Raw genomic sequence first — 17,100 nt, 5'->3', positions numbered from 1 at the left:
AAATATGAATTGGAGCAGATGGGAGACGTGGAAGGTGTGTGTAGCATATTTACAGAAGAAATATGTGCAGCATGTGATGTGGTGTGTGGAAGGAAGAGAAGACGGAGGGGGGGCAAGGAACCGCGTGGTGGAACAGGCTGTGGCACAAAAGAAGAAAGCATACAAAGAATGGATGAGAAACAGGGGCGTGGAAGAAGTTGAGAGGCGGAAGAAAGAGTTATATGCAGAAAGAGAGAGGTGAAATGATTAGTAAGAGAGAGTAAGAAGAGAGTGGATGAGGAATTTGGAAGGAATTTGAGTGTAAAATGGAGGGACTGTAAGAAAATGTTCTGGAGAGAGGTGAAAAGAGTAAGACAGGGTGGAAGTGAAGTTAGCAGGGAAGTGAAAGATAAAAATGGTAGATTACTAGTGGAGAAGGGAGAAAAAGTGAGCAGATGGAGAGAACACTTTAGGGAATTGTTCAACATACAGGATGGAAGTAATGCGAGTATAAGTGGCTGGGGAATGGCTGGGAGAAGGAGGGAGGTGAGAAGACAGGAAGAAATCAGTAGGATAGAAGTTGTGGAAGCAATGAAGAAAGTTAAATTGGGGAAAGCCCCAGGAATTGATGGAGTGTGTGGTGAAATGCTGAAGCATAGGGGAGAGATAGTAGTAGAATGGATGTGGAAGATGTGCAGATTGGCCTGGGAGGAAGGTAGAGTCCCGGAGGATTGGAAGTCAGGTATAATTATTCCCTTGTACAAAGGAAAAGGGGAAAAAGAAGTGTGTGGTAATCATAGGGGCATTTGTCTTCTTAGTATAAGAGGAAAAGTGTATGGTAGGTTACTTATTGACAGAGTTAGAGAAAGAACAGAGAAATTAGTTGGAGAAGAACAGGGAGGCTTTAGGAAGGGGAGAGGTTGTGTAGATCAGATATTCATTCTTAGATCTTTGGTGGAAAAGTTTCTAGAGAAGGGAAAGAAGTTGTATGCGGCTTTCATGGATTTGGAGAAAGCATATGACAGGGTGGATAGACAAGGATTGTGGAAAGTGTTAAGAATATATGGAGTAGATGGGAAGTTGTTGAATGCTGTGAAGAGTATGTATGATGGTGCGAAGGCTGCAGTGCGTGTGGATGGTGAACTAAGTGAATTTTTCTCTTTGAAAGTTGGTTTGAAACAGGGATGTGTCATGTCTCCATGGTTGTTCAATCTGTACTTGGATGGGATAATAAAAGAGGTACAAGGTAGGGTAGTGGATGTTGGAGTGGCCCTGGTGAGAGAGGATAGTGTTTGGAAACTCGCTGTACTGTTGTTTGCAGATGATACTGTGTTGTTGAGTGAAGACAAAGGGGAGCTGCAAGGCTTGGTGGATGAGTTTGAGAGAGTGTGTAAGAAACGGAATCTAAAAGTGAATGTAGGGAAGAGTAAAGTGATAGTCTTTGAGAGAGGTGAAGTCAGTGAATGGACAGCGAGGTTGGATGGTGAGGAATTGGAAAATGTGAGTACGTTTAAGTACTTGGGTAGTGTGATGAGTAAGGATGGAGGTTTGGAGGGTGAAGTGCTTGAAAGGGTACAACAGGGAAGAAAGGTTGCTGGTTCTTTGAAAGCAGTAATAAGAAACAGGGAAGTGAGCATGGAAGTGAAAAAGTTACTACATGACAGTAATCACTCCAATATCCGACGTAATAGAGCCATTGGTAGGTCCGGTTACTGGTTTTGTCCGGATATTGGGCCCCAGCTTATGGACTTGTACTTATGGACCCTAACTCAGAGAAACACCTATACAACTCCCTCTGGACATGCATAGCACTTATTTAACACCCAAATCACATCAATAAGGCACATAAATGACTGAAATAAATGGAAAAGAAACATAACATGAGGGTTTAGAATTATGTTCATACATTAATAAACATTCTGGTACTTATGGACCCTAACCTAGCCTAACTCTGAAAAACACATTCCTACTGCACATGCATGAGGTAAGTATAGTATGGAAAAAAGTACAGTATGAAACATTCTGGTAAGTATAGTATGGAAAAAAGTACAGTATGAAACATTCTGGCTACTTACAGCAAGTCCCTGGCCACCTCGATGAATAACTGCCTCCTCTCGGACTCTGACGGTTAGAAGGATTTCCTGAAGCACTTGCAGTACACTCTTCCTAAAGTCTTGCACTGAACTTAGTCAATAACACACAGAAGTCCGTTCTCTTCACAGTGTTCACTTTAGTCCAAATAATGTTCCAGTTTAATTTTGTGTTGCACATTAACTTTTCCCAATCTTTTCAAAATTTCCAAAGCCAAAACAAAGAAGTTTATTTACATTAAATTTAGTTTCCATTGAGTCTTTTCTCTCAACTCGAAAACCTTAACACAACACACCATTTTTTTCACTGCACAACACTCAAAATTCCCGTGTGGTCTAGTGGAGAAGTTCTTGCTGTTTATTCACTGTCAGAGTCCGAGAGTATCACTGGCAGGCGACCAAAGGGTGCATCGCTGGGTCGTGGTGATGGTGTACCCACTGCAGAAGACTCTGAGGAAAGCCGCAAACTCACGTCGAGCGGTGACTCCACCATGGCTGATGTGCTGGGCTGTGGCTCGGAGCATGAGGGCCTGTCTTGGGGAGGCAACGGAGTGGAGCTAGGGCTGGGCACAGCGGGGGTCACGGGCCTGAAAAAACTGTCAATCGTTGACTGACGCAAGGACCGACGATTCTGGCGATTGATGATGCGCTGCCTGAAAGCACGCACTTTCTCCACGAGTCCCAAGGGCCCCATCTCCCTGTCGCAGTCCGGGTGTTCCAGGTAGTCTAGGACGAACTCTAGATGTTCCCGGAGTGCGCTCAGCTTGGGGATGGCTGGAGTAGTGTCCTGCTGAGAGGAGTCCGCATCATCGTCGCCTTCGTCGTCGGAATCTTCAAGTTCAGGACTGACACCAGCAACCGAAGACGCAATCTCGATATCAGACAACGTCTGATACCCAGGATCGCCCTCGTCGTCGTCCAACCACTCACGAACATCGTCCACATCAACAACGTCGCCGTGCGTACGTAGACGTGCATGGAAGTCATCCACGTCAAACCCTAGAAAATCGTACTCCACATCTGTTCCAAGAAGCAGACGAGACCAACCATTGTCAAGAGTTTTCACAGGGAATTCCTTCCATGCACTAGCCCAGTTGTACAGCGCAGACTTGATGTTGTAGCGGCGAAGGTTTTCCAAAGTCCGCTTGCCTCGAGTGTCACGTCCTTCCCTGCGCTCGTCCTCATCCTCAAGAACAACCATCACCTCATCCAGGAACTTCCGACGGTACAGGCGCTTTGTTGCCACGATCACTCCTTGGTCCATGGGTTGAATAAGAGCAGTCGTATTAGGTGGCAGAAACATGCACCTAATACGGCCATTCTCAGCAACCAAGTCCTTGTCGCACAGGTGGGCAGGTGCATTGTCGAGCAGGAGAGCCTTTACCTGGTCGTGAGGGATTCCCAGTGTCTTCGTCTGGTACTGGATGACCTCCTTGATGAAGTGACGGTGAAACCAGTCTTTGAAAATCACAGCTGTGAACCATGCTTTCAAAGAATGGTACCAGACGACAAGAAGGACATCCATCACCCCACGAAGGCACCGAGGCTGCTTTGAACGGCCAACAACAACGGGCTTAAGCCGGTGCATGCCGTTAGCACTGGCACAACACAAAGCAGATATCCGTTCCTTAGAAAGCTTGCGGCCAGGTACACGCTTCTCCGTCTCCTCGGCTAGAGTGTTCGTTGGCAGTGAGCGATAGAATAGGCCAGTTTCATCTGCGTTATAGACTTGACCGAGAGTGAGGCCCTCCCTGTCGATCAAGCCTTTCACCTTGTGCTGAAACTCGTCAACTCCATCCTCGTTAGCGTCCAATGCTTCGCCATGTGCTTTACGGTTAATAAGGCCACGTCACAACTTGAACGCGAAGAGCCAACCCTCGGATGCCTTGAAGTCTAGGGCGTCGTGAAACCTTGCGAACTTCTCAGCAGCAGCCTTCAGCTCCGTTCCACGTACCATCACACCAGCTGCACGTTGCTGTCGGTACCAAATCAACGTGGATCGGTCGATTTCTGCAAACTTGGGGGTAAACATAACCTTCCTTTCCACATTGCGTTTGCTCCGCGACGAGAAGTCAGCCGTGTACTGCATGAGTTTGTCTCAGGAACGTTTGATATCAAACAAAGTCGACCGGGCCAGGTTGTACTCGCGGAGAATGCGGGAAGAAGACCAACCCGCATCAACTTTCTCCAATATCTCCCTCTTCTTTTCCAGAGTCAACACCACTCTCTTCCTTTTCTCAGGTGGCGGGGCCATCATCACACACACTAAGAGGAGGCCCGAGAGCAGCAGGAGGCCTTGCAGCAAGTACGGCACCACCACAAAAGCGAGCACGTGGGCAGCCATTGCGAAGAGCGTAGGTCCAGTCGCGGTGAGAGACAGGCGGGAAGTGGGGAGGATGCAGCGGCGCTCTATCGGATGTTGGAGGAATGACGCACCAAAACAATGCTCTCCCGCGGCGCGCGCGGCAAGTTCAAATTATGGACGGAAAAAAATCGATTTTTTTTTTAAATTTTTTTGGGGTTTTCGGACCATTTTGGGAATGGTGGATCCCAGGACAATAAGGTCCGGGTAGTGGGGATGTTCGGTTATTGGGCGTCCGGATATTAGAGTGATTACTGTATTGTGATACCAACTCTAACGTACGGAAGTGAAGCTTGGACGTTGTTGGAAGGGCACAAGTCAAGAGTGAGAGCAGTGGAAATGAGTTATTTAAGAGGAGCCTGTGGAGTCACATGGAGAGACAGGCTGACGAATGAGGATATAAAGGAGCGTTGTGGTGTTGATGTGGATGTGATAGGAAGCGTTATGAGGAACACACTGAGATGGTTTGGCCATGTGGAGAGGATGGAGGGTGAAAGACTGACGAAAAGAGTGTATGTGAGTGAGGTGGAGGGGGGAAGAGGGAGGGGGAGGCCGAGGATGAGATGGAGGGATGGGGTAGAGAGGTATATGAGAGAGGGGGGTGCGAGTTGGGAGCAGGGCAGTGAAATGGCGAGGGACAGGGCAACTTGGAGGCGATTTGTTTGTGGCCACCCCAAAAGGGATTGAGGCGTCTGGCAATAGATAGATAGATAGATTGACTTACAATACACCCGTTTCCACTTTATACTACTATTTACATATTTACGGGCCTTTTTAATTACACTGAGCGTCTGTATGTCGCATTTTTTCCTGAGTATGAGCGTCATAACGCATTCACACTATATTAATACTGCATCAAGGTGTGATATTCACTGAAACAAGGGTGAATGCAGAGACCCACGTTACACTCAACGCACTCATAGCGGGTGTCTTTTCTCTGAGTGGTGGGTCTCACACGGGAATTACCACACACGACACCTGCATTGGGGCCTTGGTCTATTTGGCTGGGGAGGTATAGGAGTGGGAAAATGGCCGGAAAATTCTCAGGGGAGTCTGGGCAGTAGGGGTAGTGCGTGTGCGTTGTTGGGTCCTCTCGACCGCATACTGGGCTATAATCTCACGGCCAAGCTCCCTCAAACCCTTCAAAGGTTTGCTGCACTCCTGTTGTCATGGCGTGCAGGTGGTGGCAATTGAGGGCAGTTACATCCGGCAGGTAAAAGAAGCGCTTCTTGTACTACTTCATTGTGGTCCAGGCACACTCGACAGAGGATAACATGGAGTCAGACTGGTCCACCAGCCACATGTTGATGTTATAATCCAGCACACACTCGGGTTTCCAGATGTGGCGCCTCCTCTCGCTACGGTAATCCACGGACTTTGTACGGTGCATCAATGGGCGGTGAACCATGGACAAGAGGCAGACTTCTCTGTTGTGGTTCCACACTGTACCTAGGATGTTGTTAGCCTTGAAGAAGACCACCTCATTTTTTTCTAGTTTCCGCCCCACCTTGACCATGTGATGCCGATTCACCTTGACGGTACCACAGAGTCCCATGTCATGCATGTGTAGATAACGAGCGAGAAGAGGGCTAGTGTACCAGTTATCCAGGTAGAGGACATGACCATGATGAAGGTACTCTTCAATCATTGTCTTTACCACTGCTCCAGACAGTCCAATACTCTGATATTCTATTATGTTTGTCTGTGCACCGGTGTACAAGACTATGTCTTGCACATAACCAGTCCTACAATCACACATAACAAAGATCTTGAACCCAAAAAGGTGCCTTTTGCTGGGTATATACTGGCAAAAAGAAATATTGTCTCTCCACAACATGAGACTCTCGTCTATGACAAGGTCTCTATAGGGATAAAATGAGGAACGGAATGTTTGCCGTAGGTGAGCAAAAACCAACCTAATTCGCCTCATCTTATCAGTGTCATTTGCATTGGCAAAATCATCAGCATCGTAAAAGTGGAGGCAGCTTAGAATTTGCTGATACCGATTACGGCTCATTGATCTTGCCAAATACAGGTGTCTGCATGATAGGGTCCGTTGTCCAGTATGCCGGAATTCTTTATTTTTTTATTTTTTATTTTCTTACATAAAATACCCATAAAAAGTACCAAGGCAAAAAATACAAACATCTCTGCCAGGGAGACAGGGTAATCGTAAATGATCAAATGCCGGCTCCTTGTGCCCAGTCGTTCACTCTCACGGCGCTGGCTGCTGGCAAAACGGTTGGTTTGTTCCACAATCTGCTCCACAAAACCCTCACCGAAGAACAGGTGGAAAAAATCCAGCCTGGTGGAGCAACGGTGAATCCCAGGAGCCGTGCAGCAGCGCGCCCCTGCTCAGTGAAGGGGTGAATGATGGGAGAGAAATCACTGCCATCTTCCCAATTCCAACTCACATTAACCTCGCCCCCATCGTCACCTTCGTCAGGGTGGGGACATGCTGGTGGGGGAGGTTGGGGAGGAGGAGTGCGGAGGGCTTCCCCACTCACACTCCTCTTCCCTCAGCCTTTTCCCTTACCCTTACGGCCTTGGGGAACATCAGGGGGCTGTGGGGAGTAAGTCCGGGAATACTGGGGAGCATAAGACGTGCCGGGGAGTGGCTCCATCTCATCTCCCCGCTCCATCACCACACCATGTGATTCACCACGCACCCTCACTGCCCCACGTGATACGCTCAGCTGCCTCGCACCACCACACGGGTGATGACTCACTCCCGCCACTCTCACTTTCAGTGACCGCCCCTACACTTTCAATTTCACTCCCCACTCCCTCCACGCCACTTCTGCCCTCCCCAAAATCAAGCGTGAGATTTGAAAATTGTGCAAATTATGAACCTTGCAATAGATGAGTTTCCGGTCAAAATTTTTTTGAAGTTAGATACTTCTATGGGTAAAAGATACACAGAAAATAACTATGTCAACCATTATTTCCAAAAGAAATGTGCAGAAACATGAAAAAATAATAGATAAAGTAGCCAAAAAAATCACGTGACTCTGAAACGGCCTGTGATTGGCCGTGACATCACTACTCACACTGAGGCAGCATAGTCTGCTTTGTTTACGTTTAGCCAGCATACACTGTGTTTATTTCTGACCTCTAAGAATGTCCAGTGACAGAGGAATAATTGCTAATGTTTCGTTCCAATGTGTAAGTGCACTGACAAAAGCACAGTAAGGAAATTATTCCTCTGTATACTAGCCAATAACAATAAATGAAAACAGTGGTGGCTGGCTGCTCGTCGGAAGTTCCCAGTGCTGGAATGCAGTCTTTACTGTTGTGAAAATATTATATTCTTCACATATAAGTTCATGCATACCTAATTATCTGAAATTCAGTAAAAAAAACTATGCTTAATTTAACTATTAATAGAATATTATGAGTCAGAGCGAAAACGTTCTAAGGTTAGCGGGTATTTCTACTTTAGATCACCAACATGCCTTGACAGACTTATATTTTGCACAGATACTGATTTAAAGTGCAAATAAATGCACTTGTATGTTAAATTAATATTTATACAAAGCAGATGTCTGCCAAGGAAAGCTGCTGAGCTAAAAGAGAAACATTTCTGCTAATTTTAGCGTGTTTTCACTGTGAATCCGGATTTTTTAAAAGGTAAAATTAAATAAAAAAATTTGACTAGATTTCGGATAATTAGGTGAGTATGAACTTCTACGGTAATAAAATCTATAATACCAATTAAAACGTGCCAATTAATTCAGTGTTGATTCGGTAAATGACCACCGATTCGGTATTTCATCACACTCCCCTGAAGTACTGTACTGTAGTTCAGGGTCACTGAAACTGTTTTTTTCAGAAAACTAATAATGAAGTCATCACGGCCGTATGCTTAAAGCTAATGTAGGGCCTTTCCTAAGGGCTCTGTATCAAAACAGTATGCTAAAAGTTTAAGTAGGGAAAGACTTCCCTCAATATGTAGGGTTGTTCCAACATTTTTTTAAGGGAAGGAATGCTTGGCTTTCGCAAACCCTACATTTAATTATTCGTAACAAAGTAACCCTATACCTCCAGAACGCATGGAATAATGTAAATTGTTTATGTAAAAAATATTTTAACTTGCTAAAAGTGCAATGCAAACATACACGGGAACTGAACCGTTGGTTATTAAAACACGTGGGCTGTACCTTATCGAGTAGTAGGTCAAACCCGGGCCCGTCTCTGCCCTGGCGGAGACACGCACTGTCATTTTTATATTTTTAAGAGTAGTTGACAGTAGGCGAGATCCTAAAATTGACATGTGTAAACCACTTTTATACGTTACTCATGTGATTTAACTGAATATAGAACGTTCAGTCAATGCTAAAGGTAATAAGATACGTTAATATATGTAACGAGAAAGGTACTGTTCTTCGCTCATAGGCCAAACTACTGTTCTTCGCTCATAGGCCAAACTACTGTTCTTCGCTCATAGGCCAAACTATGAAGCGTCGTGCCTCATAGGATCATCATTGCATTTTAATCTCAGACACCGCAAACTGTTTTTCATTTTCTTATATCATTTTTTGTTATATTTCGGCAGCATTCTATTCATAATTCTTGGTAATCGTTAAGGAGACAAAGGACCACCTTATTTTGCATTTTTTCCTTGCTTTAGCCCTTCATGGAATTCTTCATGTACTCTCGAATTGTGTTTTCAAGTTAGTGTTTTTCGTTTCTTTTAAATATGGTAAAAAGTGCTTTAAAAAGCGGTGTTTGTTCATGGACAGCCACTGTCTTGCTGTGCATCAAGACCGATGGACGCCATCTTAGAGCGCCATATACGATCAAAATTACCCTTGCAGGCCTAATTAAACAAACCTAACCTAAACTTTCGTAACAACCCAACTTTATTTCTCCTAACGTTACCTAACCTATTTGAGACTAACCTAACCAATTTTATGCTAACCCAACCAAACTTATCCTAATCTGTGCGCGGACTGACAAACACCATCTTTGAACGCTATTTTTCAGCGAAATTGCCCTTTATCAGTGCTCATTTACCCAAACCTAACATAAATTTTCGTAATTCAACCCTGCCTTATTTATCCTAACTTGTTTTAAGCTAACCTAACCAGTTTTAAGGTAACCTAACCAAATTTATCCTAACCGAACCTGACCTATCTCCAGCGCTATCATAATTACAACATAAGTAATGATTGAAAAGTTTATTACTATAATAGTATATAATGTATACGTACAAATAAGTGCTGATATATAAAAAAATGACGGAAAATTATTTTATTTTGGTGCTGATTGACATCGTCTGGACAAAGAATAGTCACGGCGACCCCCACGGGAGCACTGCCGACGTACCAACTGGTCACGCAGGGCTACCAACCACCCCCTTTCCCTTAATGTTCTCTTAGCATACAGTGTAAAAATTGAGGGCTTGCTTGTGCTTTCCTTAGTGTGTAAAGTAGGGACCAATGTAGGGCCTCTCCATTTGTGTTTAAGCATACGGCCGTCAAATATTAAATACGAGCATAATACTATTATAAACTTATACAACTGATTCTGTACGGCATACATTTAACACTTTCCACCTCATGAGGTACGAGCACCGCTCGGGTATGGTGTAGCTGTACGCTACATCTGGTCGATTTCACCACAATTTACTTACCTAACAGGTACCATCCATTTACACCATGAAAAGTATTCCTTCACAACATACCTGAAGGGGATAGTTCGGATCTACGGTGGCCATGCAGGTACAACTATCATATCTTACTGGTAAAGTATTGTGTGATGGATTGGAGCGTCGTCTGCAGTGTGAATGCTGACCTCATCGCCAAGATGGCGGCTCCTTCCCTCCAGCCGCAAAGAATTAAAGTTATCACGTCTTGTTCAGTGCAAATGATAAATTAATTTAAGTACATGGCAGAGTGCACTGGCCATGTTTACCCAGAACCGGCAACACGTCTATTGCGCGACGTACCAGTACGTCGACGGGACTGGCTGTTACAAAACGTTGTGACGTACCCATACGTCGACGGGACGCCTCGGGTTAAGAATTTTTTCTGAACAGTTTTCCAGTCACCACAAATTCAAATTTTTTCACTCATGAAATGATACTGGAGAGAACTTAAAACTATTTACCCCATTCATCAAACTTGTTTTTCTTCACTCCTTAACCCTTTAAACGCGGCCGTGTACGGCCGATCCCTCCCGTGTGGCGGGGTTGTAGCGGGGTCTGAGTACCTGTGGGAAAATATTTGCCAAAAATCAGAGATTAACCCTAGAACATTAAAATTTTTATGGCATATAGTACTTACATTCAGCTTTCTCCTGAGACAGGTGTTGAGCCTTCGTGGACTACCAAAGGACTTGTGGAGACTTGCAAAGTTGGGTAACAAAGTCTTCACTTTCACACCTCCAGCAACCCGGTTTCCCCTCTACCACAGCCTCAATCTGTCACAGTACACTTTATACAACAACGTACAAGTAGTTTGGAATTCGTATTTGTACAATAAGCACTGAAAATAAGGCTACAATGAACGGAGTGTACGGCCGACATGCAGCGCGGCGGCGATCTTCCCGTCACTGAACACACATTTCCCTTTTCACAGCTAAAAACATGTATACTACATTATTTTCCTTCATAGTACTTCGCAAAGGCTTGCTTGGCACTATTACGGCCCTAAAAATCACTGTCACTGCCAGTATTGTGAAGCGGGAATGAGGAAGACCACCGCGGCGCGATTTTATTCAGCCTTACGGCAGGCACTTTATTCTCATTCCTGTCAGCTGCTCGCACTTCATTTCTATCGCTCACTTTCACTCTAGCTGTCAGTTTAGTGCCTTATTCATCAGTGTCACTGTCATCTGTTATAAAAATAATATTTTCTACACACCAAACTGTCACTGTCAGAACATAGAATAGAAACATATGCTTTCAACTTCTTACACTGGAGTGACTGTCACTCTCAATACTTATATTATTACTATGTACAATTATTTACACTGAAATCACTGTCACTGTCAGTGCTTTTACAACTACATACACTAATTTACGCTCATCAGACTGTCACTGTCAGTACGTACAAGAAAACTAAACACTAGTATCACTGTCACTCTCAGTATTATTTACAAGATTCTTACCCTTATTTTCAAAATCTAGTCAGGCTGTGGTAGTCAAAGAAACACGGGTAAGCGCAGAGGAGAATTTTGCACTCTTTGCACTGCAAGGAGGTGCGCCTAAATGTTCTGTCTTGCCTGGTAGTGTGGCTGCACACATGACACCTCCTGAGTGCTTTTCCCCTCTTGGCAGTGCTAGGCAGTGGCTCCAGGCGGTGTCGCTGAAGGTAGTCCTGGCACTGTAGGCAGTCTGGAGGTGTGTGTGAGTGGCGCCTGGGACCTGATGGCAGTACTTGCCCAAAACGCTGAAGCAGCTGGTACACACAAGTCTTAGAAAAATGCTGGAGAGAGTAGTTTGCTGGCTTCCTGTTCTTGATCTTATACAGGATGAAGGCGTTCAGCATGCACATATCAAGCAAGTGCAAGAACACCTTCCTGTACCAGCGACGGTTCCCCCTCAGGCAGTCTATCTCTCCGATCATCATATCTGCCTTGTCCACCAGCCGCATATTGACATTGTAGTCAATCACAGCATCAGGCTTCATCACAGGATCGCCAGTCCTTCTGTCGACCTTCCCTGTGGCTTGCATTTCCCCCTTGTGAACTATGGTGAGCACATTGACGATTCTCTTATCGTGCCACCTGATCGCCAGCATTTTGTCCGATTTTTTCAGGTGCACGTCTCCCCACTTTGATCCTTCAGCCTCGGGGAAGGCAGGGTAGTGTGCCCTATTGCTCCGGACAGTGCCACAGGATCCGACGCGGTGTTCTGAAAGGTACTTGGCGAGTTTGGGAGCTGTATAATAATTGTCCGTATACAGGACATGATTCCCGCCAAAGTACTTTTCCAAAAGCACTTTCACCACAGAACCAGAGAATCCAAGGGGGTCAGTCTTGTCCAAGTCCACATTGCTGGCGGTGTAGATAACGAAGTCTAGGATGAACCCCGTCTTGCAGTCGCACAGCACGAAAAACTTTATTCCAAAGCGGTGGCGTTTGCTAGGAATATACTGCACGAACTGAAGACGGCCCCTGAACAAAACCAAGGACTCGTCAATCACAACTTTCTTGAAGGGCCGAAGGAACGTCATAAACTTGTCCTTGATCAGGTTCAGGATTCCCCTCACTTTCCATAGTGGGTCAGTTTGGGAAGGCTCATCATTGTTGGCAAAGTGAAGGTACGTCATGAGTTGCCTGAAACGATCACGACTCATGTATTTGTTGAAGATGGGTGTGGGGCAAAGATCATCAGCACTCCAGTACTCCTCGAGCTTGTGCTTCCAATTATGTGGCATGAGAAGCATCAAGCCGATGAATACAAATAGTTCCCGGATCGTAACAGGAACCCATGCTGCCATCCGCGACGTGGATGGCGTTGCAGCTTCACCTTCACCTTCACGAACTGCAGCAGCTTGCCCTTCGTACCTGTTCGTCTCGGTACAAATCTGCTCCATGACTTCGTTATCAAGGAAGGCCAACAGGTAGTCCAGACATTCACCATCCTCTGGAACAGGGAAGTCAGCCTGTATCCCACACCCACTGGCATCAAAGGGCAGATCTTCTGGCACAAAATCTGAGCCCTCAGACCACACGAAAGCATCCAGAGTGCCCTGCCTAGGCTGGGAGGTGGTGGGGGCGGCGGGGGGTGAGGCAGGCCGTGTGGCAGTGGGTGAGGCAGGCCGTGTGGCAGAGGCTGTGCTAGGTCGTGTCGGTGTGGTGGTGATGGTGGTGGGGAGATAAGGAGAAGGTTCAAGGTCAATCGCAGTGGCCTGAGTGGTGAGTTGCATAGTGCGAGTAACCTTACCACTAACTCTAACACTAGGCGACACTTTCCTACTCCTACCAGCACGGACACGGGGCCTACGGAAACCTCTACGTAAACCAGACTGCTTACTTCCCTTCCGAGGTGGTGAAGGAGACTCAGAAGACTCTGGAGAAAGCACAGCTGAAGATGACGACGAGAGAATGGGGCTGGGAGTGCGTGGCGGTATGGCGGCGGCGTGACCTGGTGTAGGGGACAATGGCCGGTCTGAGGAAGACAATGGCTGGGAAGCGGGGTCACCACTTTGTCTCCTCTTGGCTCCCTTTCCATACACTAGTCCCCTTTTCACTGGAGCCTTGCCTGTTGAGGTGCTGGGCACAGGAATTGTCACTTCAGGCACCTCAGACTCAGCACTCGATAGAGTGTCTGACTCGGCAAGGCTCGATAACACTCCGACGTCACTACCATAATCCATTGACGCTTTCAACAATTCAATGCCTATAGCCGAGTCACTAAGGCCCTTAGCAGTTCCTAGTAAGGGTTTGGACGGGGTGGAGGTCACAAAGCCCTTTTTCGGAGGGCTGGAAGGCACAGACTCGGAAGAGCTTGAGACATAGTGTCACCTTCAAAGATTGCGGTAAACTGACGCTAAACAGGGGCAAACCTCGGGAAAAAATGCTAGTGTGACAACTGGGGAAACAAGTGTTTCCAATTAGCATAAAGTGCTTGCGAGAGGAAGGCGCAGATTGACACGTCTGAGCTGTCCGCGCGCTGCCATATCGCACGACGAGGGAGGGCCGGGCAGTGGTGCGTGGGTGGGTAAAAAAAGATGATACTTGGCAACAACCGAGGTCAGTGGTACAAAGGTCAAGTGTGCTAAAAGTAGCTAAAGGGTGGCGGTACTGATAGACAATACCAGCTGGAGCCTGCTTGCCCGCGGTTATTCAAAATTTACTAGAATCGCAAACGCGACGATCCGCCGTTATGTCCTTTTCGCCGAGCGTCGCAAACGCGACGATCCGCGTTTAAGGGGTTAATGAATAAAACAGTCAGATGACATCAACTGAGTCAACCGTTTACCACATTAAGCACACTAGAAACTCTTCCCTACACAATGACGTAATAGGTGTCTGGTGAGACTGCTTCTGTGATAAAACTGTTTACCACATTCATCACACTTGAAATTCTTCACTCCTGAATGAATTAACAGGTGTTGTGTGAGATTACGCTTCTGTGCAAATTGTTTTCCACATTCATCACACTTGAAATTCTTCACTCCTGAATGAATTACTAGGTGTTTGATGAGACGACGCTTCTCTGGAAACTGTTTACCACATTCATCACACTTGAAATTCTTCACTCCTGAATGAATTAACATGTGTTGTGTGAGATTACTCTTCATTGCAAATAGTTTACCACAGTCATCACACTTGAAATTCTTCACTCCTGAATGAAATAATAGGTGCCGAGTGAGTCCAACCTTCTGAGAAAACAGTTTACCACATTCATCACACTTGATATTCTTCACTCCTGAATGAGATAATAGGTGTCCGGTGAGATAACGCTTGTGAGTAAATTGTTTACCACATTCATCACACTTGAAATTCTTCACTCCTGAATGAATTAACAGGTGCTGTGTGAGATTACACTTCATTGCAAATTGTTTACCACATTCATCACACTTGAAATTCTTCACTCCTGAATGAATTACTAGGTGTTTGATGAGACCACACTTCTCTGGAAACTGTTTACCACATTCATCACAGTTGAAATTCTTCACTCCTGAATGAATTAACAGGTGTTTGTTGAGAGTACTCTTCATTGCAAATAGTTTACCACATTCATCACACTTGAAATTCTTCACTCCTGAATGAATTAATAGGTGCCGAGTGAGATAACACTTCCGTGTAAATCGTTTATCACATTCATCACACTTGAAATTCTTCACTCCTGAATGAATTAATAGGTGCTGAGTGAGACCAACCTTCTGAGAAAACAGTTTACCACATTCATCACACTTGAAATTCTTAGCTCCTGAATGAATTAATAGGTGCTGAGTGAGACCAGCCTTCTGAGAAAACAGTTTACCACATTCATCACACTTGAAATTCTTCACTCCTGAATGAATAACTGCATGTCGGGTAAGACTGTTCTTAAAAGGAAATGCTTTACCACACTCTAAACATCTGAACTGCTCAACTTCAGCTGAGGACACTGTGTCCAGGACAGTCTCATTGTCACTGAGGAATATTTTGTCACCCACCTCACACTCTGACTGTTCTTCCTTTACCACCTCCAATATTTTGTCACCCACCTCACACTCTGACTGTTCTTCCTTTACCACCTCCAATATTTTGTCACGCACCTCACACTCTGACTGTACATCTGGTTCTTCCTTTACCACCTCCAATATTTTGTAACTCACCTCACATTCTAACTTTACATCTGGTTCTTCCTTTACCACCTCCATTATATCATTCCTTCCACCTCTCTCAACTTCCACTATACTTCAGTTACTCTACCTTGGTGTTAATCTTACTGTCTACCACCAACAGGATGACTTACCCTCATTGTACCCATGCTCAGTCATAAGATGCTCCCATTACAATGAACAGTGTCAAAAATTCATCACTATTACTGGATAATAATAGTACATACATAAAATGGATAAAATTTCAAAACATAAAAAATGGATAAAATTTCAACACAGACTATTATTCCTTCAACCCTTTGGCCACGACCTATCATTTCTCGGTCATTCCCCTGGTTGCGGCCTAAGTCCCTAAAAAATTGTGCTAATTATACTGTTACTTTTCCAATGGGAAATTACTGTGAAGTTCTAATTTTTTTAGTGTGATAATGGTAAAAAATGCACATTTCTCTACAAAAATACTTTAAGGCTATAAGAAAAAAAATGCGAAAATTAATTTTTGCAATTGTGTGATTTTGCAATAATGAGGGAATTGTTTATGTCAAGCAAGGTTTTCACTTGTATATCTACACTTGACACATGTACAGTACACTGTCTGTTGGCACACAAAGAGAAATCAAAACTAACCATATTTGTACAAGAACATTGTAATTTTCTGAGAAAAAGGTGAAAAACTAATTTTTGTTATTCTCTAATTTTGCTATAATGACAAGATATTTACTTCAAACAAGGTTTTTCACTTGTATATATACACTAGACACATGTATACTGTTTGTTGGCATATAAAAGAAATCAAAACCTACTGTATTTAGAGAAAAACAACAGACGTGTAGATGGAAATGTGTTTTTTTCGGCTGTGGACTGTGGTTGCCTGACTTGCCACAAAGAATAATTGGTAGGGCGACCACAGTCACCTAACACGGCCAAAGGATTAAATATTGCTAACACGTGAATGCTTCTGAACCGTAACTTTAAACATACAGGCCATCACTGCTGAGTCAATTCAGGCATATTACCACCATCTTCCTTACTTCAAATGCTGTTACCCATTGTCTCTGCCGTAAAAGATACTGCAAAGGATACCACACCATGTATATAATCCAAATCAGCTTTGTGAAAAAAAAAAAAAAATCTTCCACAGGACACTACATGGATTATAACCCATAATTTGTTGGCTGAGGTACCTCTTGTTGGATGTGCTAACACAACATAAGATGTGCCCTCAGTCCTGTTTTGTACTTATCATCCATTACTCAGGCAGTGACGACAGTGTTTATGACACTTTTACTGCTCTGACTCCAGCTGTGAACCTGGAACAACAGCCGCCATTAGACCAGCATTTCCATGAAGTTAAGTACATGGTCCAGTGAACCCTTATTTGCATGGA

The 17,100-nt window shown here is 44.8% G+C and overlaps 1 protein-coding gene across 1 annotated transcript in view; it reads right to left on the bottom strand.

Annotated features, from left to right (window-relative positions):
• The window catches only part of LOC145416549 (uncharacterized), a 54,986-nt gene extending 39,114 nt beyond the window's left edge, over positions 1–15,872 (bottom strand). The window contains exons 1-3 of the mRNA XM_080285514.1: positions 15,848–15,872; positions 14,867–15,496; positions 13,683–13,813 (exon numbers count right to left, since the gene is read on the bottom strand). Of these exons, the coding sequence (XP_080141640.1) occupies positions 13,683–13,813; positions 14,867–15,496; positions 15,848–15,872 (786 nt within the window). The remainder of the gene's footprint in view (positions 1–13,682; positions 13,814–14,866; positions 15,497–15,847) is intronic.
• Positions 15,873–17,100: the final 1,228 nt, after the last annotated feature.

This window comes from Coenobita brevimanus, chromosome 106, assembly GCF_032717465.1.
Source record: "Coenobita brevimanus isolate Jiangsu-jjx chromosome 106, ASM3271746v2, whole genome shotgun sequence".
NCBI lineage: Eukaryota > Metazoa > Arthropoda > Malacostraca > Decapoda > Coenobitidae > Coenobita > Coenobita brevimanus.
The sequence above is the reverse complement of the archived record's forward strand: the minus strand, read 5'-3'. Positions and strand labels throughout refer to the sequence as shown.